This window comes from Galendromus occidentalis, unplaced genomic scaffold (assembly GCF_000255335.2).
Source record: "Galendromus occidentalis unplaced genomic scaffold, Mocc_1.1 scf7180000077456, whole genome shotgun sequence".
Taxonomy (NCBI): domain Eukaryota; kingdom Metazoa; phylum Arthropoda; class Arachnida; order Mesostigmata; family Phytoseiidae; genus Galendromus; species Galendromus occidentalis.
In genome coordinates this window covers 189,183-200,044 of record NW_003805444.1, presented here as the reverse complement: position 1 = coordinate 200,044, position 10,862 = coordinate 189,183, and the positions used below count along the sequence as shown (strand labels likewise).

General features: G+C 51.6%; 1 protein-coding gene across 1 annotated transcript in view; it reads right to left on the bottom strand.

Annotated features, from left to right (window-relative positions):
- Window positions 1-2,484: 2,484 nt before the first annotated feature.
- Window positions 2,485-10,862, bottom strand: part of LOC100902699 (homeobox protein Hox-B5) — a 25,212-nt gene continuing 16,834 nt past the window's right edge. The window contains exons 4-5 of the mRNA XM_029111641.1: window positions 5,487-5,634; window positions 2,485-2,585 (exon numbers count right to left, since the gene is read on the bottom strand). Coding sequence (XP_028967474.1) covers window positions 2,485-2,585; window positions 5,487-5,634 — 249 coding nt within the window. The remainder of the gene's footprint in view (window positions 2,586-5,486; window positions 5,635-10,862) is intronic.

Genomic DNA, 10,862 nt, shown 5'->3' with positions numbered 1-10,862 from the left:
AGCTCCCCGCGCATGCGACCCAGAGGGAGTATAGTCCGACATGGGCGATCCCCCAGAGGGACCTATGCGTTCGGTTACCTCTGCTGTCTAATCTGTCCGCTTAGTACATTATATTTCTATCAGACAGCAAAAACGCATCCGAGATTTATAGATCTGCAACTCGGGGAGCTTTCTGGTCTTGGTCGATCCGGGAGACTCGAGCATCTCTCTGAGAATCGAGATCCGCGAAGCTGTGGTCAGACGGCTCAGCGTCTACTCCGGGAAGAATGTTTTGTTCCCCGGTGCCTGCGTGGTTCGAACGATTCCTCTGGGTAATTCATGGGGGTCTGACACTTGAATGATGTCTGAACGGTGAGCGCGTGAAGAATCACGTTCGTCTCGGTCATTCTGGCAATCTTTTCATGATTTATTTTTTACATTCCATGGAGGAAGATTCGCTCCAACAGTGGTGCGGACTCTCTCACTCCATTGTGTTGGACATCTCTTTTCCATATGCTCCACGTATGGGATTTCATTCTCATCAAATTGGAATTCATTTCTGTTCTCTCTATCCTCGCCCGCTGGTTGATTCGATAAGATACTCTGGATTATTCATTTTGTCTTCGACTACTCCTTTATTGGAGGAACATCGAGCGAAATTTACTTTCCAGTGTTGGTTTACCTATAATGTTAATATTAAGGTAATATTCCCCTATGGTATTTATATTATGTATATGTTCATAGATACAGCTTTATTGTAGGAGCGGTATCTTATTTTGCCATTTTTGACATCGTTGATGTTGATGAGGTTTGTGGGTGAGAGGGTAGGTGGGTGATTGGTAAGACGGTATTCGTTCATCGGAAGGAGCTCCCCACCTCAGAGAACCGTCCGGCAGAGCGTCGATCTCATCCGTTCCGATCTTCCCAATCGCGCCAGCTGGAATCGGGTCCCTTGTTTTTCAGCCCGTACAGACATCGATCGAACCGTTCCGTTGGTACCGAAACAGTAGAAGAGATTTTGGGACGATCGAATGATGCGAGGTCATACGATTGCAACCAGAGCACGAGTTCGCCATTCTGATCGCTCGATCCATAGACATCCGCTCTAATTCGAGGCTGAGCTCTCCTCCAGACTTTACGAAGTTTTTGGCTATCATCAAGCAGCATTCAAAGACGATCGAGGAGTCAAGATGACCATACTGAATGATCCGAGCTGAGGAAAGTAGAGCCCAGGCCGAGCAAACTCAGAAGCGAACGAGTCAGGAGTCCTGAACGTCAGCTCATCCTGCTGTTCACGAGCATTCGCGAGCGTTAGACGTCAGACGCGACGGAGGTGAAATTTAGATAATGGACTCGCGGTAGATTTCTGTCCCCACAGGAAATTAGGATGGTGACGAAAATTGCACAGCATCTATCTCGAATAGCCGGGACTCGAGCGCTAGGGGAAGATTTTACCCGACTATCTAAGCCGGACGTCTCAACTTGACTCCAGGATTCCGCATCAAACTCATCGTTTTTCAGCCTGATTCACGAGCGAGTAGCCAGCTCGCTTTGATCGTACGTAGCTCAAATGGATCTCGAGGGATACTCGCTGTCCCAGATGTGTTTTGTGCGTTGTACTTTCGTTTACACGACTTCGTTATCCCGATCGACGCTAGCTGACGGCTATATTGGGACTCGACCCCCGAAATTGTTGATCGACCGAGCACAGCTGCACTCGGATGGGGATAAGGTCGAGCTTGGGGGAAACGGGGTTATCGATGGGAATTCCTTTGTTTCAGTGGGATGGTCCCAGCCGAATCCCAAGGAGTCTCCCATGGACCCTGGCGATGAACGTTCCTGACACTCCGGACGAAACTTACGCGGCGTCCGTGGGCGAGTTCAAGCCCGACATGCGATTCAGCGAGCTACCACAAATTCGTGGATCGGCGGTGGAAAATCGCCTAATCATATTCCTCCTGTAGTGCGAGCTGTACTACTCCAAGGGGAATCGCGCTGTCACCGCAAGGATGCGAACGATCGAAGAATGGCGGAGAGTCGACTAAAGGATCCAGTCGATAAACCCCAGATCACTGCGTATCGGTGTTGTTCGCTCTCTAGCCTCGTCTCGCACACTCGTATCCGCGCCATTTCTCAAGCTGATGACTGAGAAGAATGCAGAATTCCTACGGTTCCTCTGTTACTTAGGTACTATGTCCTCGCTAAACTTCACCAGAATGCTTCGGTACGGCGGTCTGGATAGAGATCCGATTCTCGGCTCGCCTCTCTAATACTCCGAATGTCTTCCAGGACTCGAGTTCCCGTCCCAGAGAGGCTGTGCGAACCAAAGGACCGGGGCTACACTTAATATTTCATATTACTAGACCGGGATGATTTGAGTTGAATATCTCGTCGAAGAAAAATCGCCTGCTTGATGGCTCACTCGATTTCTCTCCTTGCTCCAGTATTCATCAGTTGGATTCGAATAACGTTGGGTTCCTTTCTTCTAATTCAAACAGCTTGCAATCAAAACGGTAATAATTGCGGTGGGCCTTGGTTCCAATTTTTGGGAGTCTGTTGATGCGCCTGAGGAGCGATTCCCATCACTGCAGCATTGCTCGATGAACCTCCCTGAAACGTAAGACAGGAGATAACGTGAGTCGTTGATCCAGGGGAATTCCCGACATGGTCACGACGAAACCGTGTCCGAGACTCTTGAACTTGAGGCGGAACTCGAGTAGGAAATGAAGCAGCTTGAGCGAAAGAAAGTGAAAGCTCCAGGGTTCACTTGCGATCTCAAGGCCTCCGACTGGGAATGGGATGCCATCGAAAAGAAACGTCTTCGGATCTACATCTGAAAATTGGTATCTCGGGTCGCCGGTCGGTCGTCCGACCGACCGACGGACCGCCCGGCATCAGACCTGCTTGCCTGTCGACCAGGCTGCTCGACTGACTTTTATCCAGCAACGACAGCAGCGAGAGACGGCGGCAGGCCCAACATTCACCCCTGGCGATGGACTTCGCCGCAAAACCTCTAAACCGCAGAAAGCCAAGAAGGCGAAAAAAGTCGAAGAGGCCTTTCTCTTTCGTTCCTGAGTCGAGATTCCTGCCATCCACCGACATTTCGGCGTTCGTCGAATTCCCCCGAAAAAGAGAGAGACAGCCACGAAAAAAAATAAATAAAGGGTTCCAAAACCACACGGAGCGAGAGAAACCCGGCTTTCGATACATCTGTCTGCTAGAATTGAACGTGAAACCCACCGAGGGCAGGAATGATTCAGACGCACTCAACCACCAGCCGAATGAGAACTGTGAAAATGTTTTGTATGGCTTCTAAGCTTCCGCGGATTTCAGCCGCAGACCATACAATCGCGGTATCCGAGGGCCCATTCACACGAATCACGCTCATTCGAACGTATTGTCCGAGCCCGAACGATGCTGACCATCGATCTGCGAAATTTCCTTCGATCAAATTATGGGCACGATGCAATGGGTACGATCCACGGGAGTTTCCGTGATGGTTCCGACGGAATTTCGGAATGGAAAAGACCACAGTGACATAAAATGATGCAGAAAAGAAACGGTACGAATGAGAGCTCCGTTCCATCGGGCAGCCAGATGACCCGTCCCGCGAGAAGTGGCAGAGAAAGTTCTGGTACCGGGGCGGGATCTCAGAGACGGAGAAAAGAATGAATAACTCGAACTGAAGAAGAGAAGAAGGATTGCCTGGCAATACGAGTCAGAACGACGGAGGGGATGTAATTAACATCGCCTTCCTTCTTCTGAGCGGGGAAATCCATCATAAAACAGCCGAAGAGCGAATCCTCAGCGATCCGACCGACGAATCAGCGGATGGAACAAACCGAGCAGCGAACAGCTAAATGCTGCTCCGAAGAAGGAACGATGCCGACGACGACGAGGAGGAGGCCAGAACGGCGAGCGGCCGCTCGGCTGGCAAGCATTGATATTTTTGGTCGTCCAGGATATTAATCATATTTCGCTGTCCATCCCGTTCTCTGGTTGGCTGTCTATGCGCATCGCTCCGCTAGTGCGCCGGCCCGCTGGGTAGCGAGCGAATCTTCAGTGAGTCTGTCAGTTGGCCAGTCAGTCTGTCAGCCAGTCAGTCAGTCAGTCCGGTGTCGTCGTCATCTTTCAAAGATAATTGCAGCCCTCATTCTAGCTGTGGCTGGCTCGATTATTCCTCCAACCAATTCCTTCCCTCGAGGGCCTCTTCAGCCAACCGAGTGGTTGGCTGGCGATCTGGCAGGTCTGTCGGGCGGTTGGCTGCTGCTAAGCTGACCCTCCAGGCATAATTACAACTCCGGAGCGAGCCCGAATCACAGCCCTCTCTTTGCCCCCATGCTTGTTTTGGTTTGGTCATGCTGAGACGCCGCGCCGCCGACGGTTGTAGCATTCCGGCAGAGCGGAGCAACAGCCTTAGCAGCAACAACATCAAGAATCAAGAACATCAAGGCAGGGAGAAAGAACGCCAAAACGACAGAGTTGCAGTCAGGGTCTTGACAGGAAAAATGTCCATCGTTTCTAACCGTGCTGCCTCTCCTGGATCAGTCGATACGTTGTTTCTCGGCGATAGCCGGTTAGCAAGCAGGGGTGGTACCTCGGAGTGAGGAAGCACGCGGACGATAGTCAAAGCTGCTCATGGACGTCCCATTGAACGTTTTTTTCTCCCGGGAGTCCCGCTTTTCCTGAGCTCACGTCGATGAATGCTTCGGTCATCCGCGCGACGTTCCATTCTCGATCAAAAAGGTTCGGTGCTCTGTTCTTCAGCGAAGGACGTGGAAGCAAGCGTCTAAACGTGAAAAATAGGACTCGCCCCCGCTCCCAGCGGGATGCGATTTTCGAAGGATTTTTGTCGAACGCTTGAGACACGCCGAAATGCATCATGTGTTTATGTACTGCGTGAGACAGCTGAGCGAGCCGGAGTAGAGGGAAATAGAGGGCACTGGCAGCCGACTGCGGCAGGGGAACCGTTGCCCGACGGCAAGACGGCTCCGAACACTTTTCGCCGGGAAATAAGAAGTGTCACCGAGGATCTTTTTCCTCATACCCAACAGCATCCATTCTCCCGTAGGCGCGCATATGCCGAATATAAACAAGGAACGAGCAGAGACAGGCTCCTGACGTTTTCTTCCAATGAAATGGGCATAAGGATCTTCCCGTCTGCAGCGGCCTGCACGGAACATTCTCCATGGCTTTGGGGGAGTGTGGAGACATGCATACGGAATGTCCTCCTCCGCCATGAGATGCTGCAAGCAGCAGTTCTTATCGGGTCGATCGCGCGACTTCTCCGTCTCACAGTATTCGGCGAATGACAGCTTCATTATGACAGCGGATCGCTATCGAAAATATGATCAGCATGAGCCATGGCTTTCCGATCGCATGTCTCTCTCTCTTACGGGAATTGATCTTGAGAAAATTGACTGTCCGAAAGTGTCACTCGGCAACCCGGATCCATTTATCAACATTAGCGGCTGCCGAATTCGCTGCATGCATATCAAATTATGGGCTTGAACCGGAGAAACTCACAAGATGGGACGGCGGCAGAGAAGAGTGCTGAGGAAGTCCCGCCGATCCCATAAGAGCCATTGGATGGCCTATCTGGGCTGGGACGGTATTCGCGAGCCGGTGTTCCTTCTTCCATTTCATGCGCCGATTCTGAAATAAACGCAAAAATAGAACTAGTTAGCACATTTTGAGCGCACGGCAGCCCACACGAGTTTCGGTGGCCGACACCTTGGATCGTGCAATCATCTTCCTGTACATATGTGCGCTTCCGAGAGAGGGGAAATCCAAAGACTTTCGCTGACTGAGATGACCGTCAAGTTTCGTAGCGTAAGGACGGAGCTAGGTTATGGTCCGCCGGTGAGTTTCGAGCGGCTCCACCGGGATAAACCAGCAAGGAGACGAACAATATTCCGGGAGAATGCTCATGACATAAGTATGAGGACTCGAGCGCTGCGATTCGCCGACTCTGTACACGGATCGAATGGGTCGTCGCTTGAGTAACTCGTTAGAATGGTTGAATGGTTCTGTTGGTAACTCCAATCGGCGATCGCAGGAAACCGCGACGACCCCGACCTATGTCAGGAACAGGCAGCCGATCATCAACTGTACCGCGACGGCACGGCTGCGCAATAGAAGCGGCCAGGGCGATAACAGCAGAGCCCCGAGCACACAATGCCATATAGGCCGTGACGGTATAACAACAGCTCTGCAGTCTCCAGGGGAGGTCCCCTGTGCGATGTTAAGCGTCTCTTGCTCGATGTCTAACTGTATGCCACGACTTAAAAGTCCGTAAGTCCAGGGTGTTGCTGGAGCCAAACTGGCATATGCGGAGCCAATCACTTTTTCGGACGGAACATGTTTCCAGATGGACTCCTCGCCGCCAAAGAGAATAAGTTCCCTCCGAGACAAGAGGAGATGACGGCCTACCCGAGCCTGAAGATGGTTAGCGTGGACGCCGAGTCCGCTCGGGAAACGAGCCAGACATTCCCTCACCTTACCCCAGGCTTGAGCATATAGTTCGATCTAAGATCATAATATATATATGTATGTACCTATGTATTTGCGCTCGGATCGTATATATGTCCGACCATGGCAGATGTGGATGAAAGTAGGGGGTTCCCTCATTTCAAAATTGGGCGCCCTTCTTCTGACTACCGAGAGCTCCGCCCACTTTTGGGAAGAGAAGCTGTGACCGAGCGGCAAGCAAGTGCTCCTGCCACTCAAGACTCCGCTGTATACACATACGCAAGCACGAACATATATATGTATGCGGGCATACATACATACACAGGCTCGGATATATATGGATATATATATATAACTTTGCATATGTACCTGGGCATGACCGACTGTCCTTTGGCTTGCTTAGCTTGGCCGCTTGTCGCACGAATGAACAACCGAGCTGTATATATGTCTTGTATGTATCTTTGTATGATTGTAACTATTTATATATGAATGTGTGCATGTGTAAAAAATAACATACATAAGTGTCCAGCCTGACAATGAGAGTTTCCGTGTCACTATCGCATTAAAGCTTGATGTTCCTCCCCTGCTATTCGACGGAGTCATGGAGCTTAAATGGCTAGTTACCGAAAGATAACAGTGGTGCGAAAACAGGTAAACACGGCGATGAGATTAGACGACGCGGTCCGAGACCTTCGGGTACGGTAGTATCTTATGGAGCGGACGCTACTAAATCTAGGTGTTTGTTTGCCCGGAACACAATGTTTCAAAGGCACCCCCCAAAGGCAGCTCAGAAAGCTTCTTCGTGTCGCTTCAGGACCAGGACGTCGAGGGGCAAAAGACTCCTGAGCCGTCTCCACTGAGCGCGCTCTCCACGGAGAAATGGCAGATGGAGCGAAATTCGCCGACTCAGATCGTTGCCATGGGGCCGTCGCGAGATATTGGCCCCCGTACAGAACGATGTAATCAACTATTCGGGTCTGCTTCTCGGCCGAAACCGCACTGTATTGTCAGCAAATACTCCATGAGCTCGCGAGACTCCGTATGTCCGCGTATATTCTACTAGGGACGCACATGTATGAAAAATGCGCATGCGGCAGGATTCACAGCATCGATCTCGGTTTCTGGCTCGAGGAAGGTGATGAGCCATCCACTCCCAGAGGATAAACGACGCGAAAAGCTAACGGCTGTTCCCTATTCTCAATGGCTGAGCAAACTCTTCCCGCATCTACTACTCGGTCTTCTCGGGGAGCTTTCTAATAATCACCAAAGTCATTATTGAGCGAAACCAACAAGACAACGCAGGATAAGAGAAGCAGAAGGGCTACAACGACCGAACGAAAGAATGAGAGAGCGGAGCAAGCAACGAGAGAACCAATCAGCGTCGGCTGCTCTCGGCGACTCCATGCGCGACGCTGTGTTCCAGCGAATAAATACTCCTGGCGAAGCTACAAACCGACTGGTCGTTCGTCGCTCACAGGGCTCGATTAGATTTCACTTGATCCCTGAGTGATCAGCGTCGCTACGACCGCGGCGGCCACGACAACGCAGATAGCGGACTCGGTGTGCTTGATGGATGCTTCTGGGAAACCCGCCATTATTTCGAAGTCGCTTGTCCTATTCGACTGACATCGCATGATTCGATTGTTATCTATTCGGGAACGGAAGCTCCGGAGCTGCTCCCCCGATGGGAAATCTATCCCCGAAAGTCGTCGGAGCCAGCATCGAGGGCCGCGGTGGCGAGGGTGAGCTCACCGGGAAGGCAAACGACGGATGAGCGAAAAAGCATCAGTCGACGTACAGACAAAGCCACCTACCATCGCCGACAGGAAGCAGCGTCGGGACGAAAAGGAGCGGACAAGTAGGAACCAAGCGGAGACCGAGAAGCGAAGGCGAGAGAGAAGCATGGACCCCATGCTATTCTTCGCGAAGACGACGTTCGCCAATTGGTCCCTTCGGGGGACTGCGGCTCGAGGTCTGTAGCTCTCTCCGACTGACTGATTGACAGTCGCCTCCTTCAGACTCGCCGACTCGCTCACTGAGAGCGCGAGAGGCTCAAAAAAGAGAGCAGAACTTGAGTGGAGGAGAAGAAAAGCCGGGGCTCCGAGCCGTGATTGAGACAACGATCGCTGAAGCTCCGCGCCCGATTCGTCGAGCCCAATGATTGTCTAGAAGTGGTGCGTCTCACGGGAAGGCGATTGTTCCGATCATCGGTTCCCGGGAGGCGGCGATGGGGTGCCAAAAAAATATGGTGTTCCAGTAGTCCGAACGTAGCGTACTTGATCAGAAAAGTCGCGATCTCTCTTCAATTCGGAATATATTGTATTGATCGATCGATACGCATGGATCAGTGAGGAAATCGCGACGCACCCCCTCGAAAACTCGGCGAGAGAAGAGGGAGGGACTTGGATGATTCATCCGATGACATGTTTGAGATCGAGACAACCAACCGAACAATCAAGCAAGCGAGCGACCGAGCGGGCACGGAACGATCTTCGGAGTAAGTAACCAGCTAACGGAGGGACGGGGACGGGAGCCTGCTATTGAGCAAGAGGAACCGGTGCTGCTGATGACATCGACGACGAAGATGAACAAGGGAACTCCAATCGAGCTTCGAGGCGAAGAACGCAGGATATTTTCCCTTGGATTCGACAAAACTTTCTCGGCATGATAAGCAGCTCGTTAGAAACTCGAAACTTAGTGAAACTCATTGCGGAAAAATAGCGTCTGATGCGACCCTTTAGAAGCACTTGGGCTCGAGTCCGACCATTCGACTTATAATCATCCGGCCGGTCTAGGCTGGTCTGTATCGAGTCTGTATTCAAAGGCCTCACTCGCTGAGGAGTCGGCTACTCAATGCGTCAGCTTCCAAGCTACAGCGTTCAATTCTGACTGCTCCATCGAAAACGGCAGAGGCTTCTACTTTCTACGATACGCAATTGACTCCTGCGAATGTCCGCGATCCGAGAGTCCGAGATGAGCGTCCGTGGTGGAGAGATTCCCGCATTTCTTCCCCCGTTTCATTCGTTCGAGGGGGGCCTCATTCGATTCGACAGCATGATTTAATTGAATGCGGTGAGTGCAAGTCCCCGAGAGCGGCGATTAGCGGATACTTCGCCGTGCAAAAGTTATAGCTCGCAGTCCGTGCGTCCTAGCGGAGCGAAGGAAGGAGACTCCTCTTATCCGATGTATGTATTATGTGAGATGATCCCGGGAGTATGGTTCTGACGAAGGGAAATTACCGGAGAACGCGAGAATCGATTGTCAAATTCGAATCGAATATCCAATGGTCACACCGCATCCATAAGCCCAGACATCTCTCACGATCCAGACTGAGCTCCAAGCTGGAGATACTGATACCGATCTCTGGATGTTCCGACGCTTAGTTCGGACATCGTGGTTCACCATATAGCCTCGGAAAAGGTTGCCTTGGGTGTCGGTAACGAACTCCGCTTCCTGGAGTATCTGGGAGGGCGGGAAGCGATCACGTAGCGTTCTCCGTCGATCACAGAATACTCGTGTGAGCATTGCTGATATAACAAATCGAAATGGCTCAATAGCTTGAACCATGCACGGTTCGATATCGGGCAGCAGAATATTTCGTGGTTTCTCTTCCTGGCGAGCGATTCGGGGTTCGACTGTCGAGCGAACCGCTGATGATGACGCATGTCATGCCGCAATCGGTGTGTTGAAAAAGCGCGAAGGACCGGACGAAGCGAACGAGCAAGCAAGCGAGCAAGCAAACAACCGGAAAGCGACACACGTGGGAGGGAAAAGGCGTGCTGTTCGTTCGTTCATTCGTCCGTTCGTTTGTCTGCACATCTGAATGCTCGCCTTTCTGAGAGTTGCCCGCTCGCTACGCACCATGCGGCTAGAGGAGTCTTGCGACTTGCGAAGCCCTCTTTCAGAAAACGTACTATTTACTACCATCATCATCATCATCAAGCTTTTTCCGAGGACACGAATGACCGACATGCTGGTCAAGCCTCGAAATTAATCATGAACCGATCGACTCTCGATCGTTGAGGGGAGCGCAGAGCTCCGTCATCTGAGTTGTAGGAGTCTTGAACCATATGAACTTCGTTCTTCGAACGCAATCGAAACCCTCGGAATTCAACGGCGCTCTTCGGATCGGCAGTGGTCCTACTAGCGATGTGTTCTCTCTTTCCGGACCCTCAGTCTTCTGCGGGCTGAATCCAAGTCGGTTACATTGACCGATGTCCGTCGCTTCGAGCTTGACGTGCGCGAACTTTTGATTTTTTCCTCCGTCTCCCACTCGGATGTACTCGTATGTTCGCTTCGGACCCTCGTCTGTTTGTGCTTTGGTGCGTTTTGCTTGCAGCTCTCTTTCGCTATTCTCCATAGCGTGCTAGACGACCATTTCGGACTCCACCCCCAGGAAGAAGGAAGGGAGG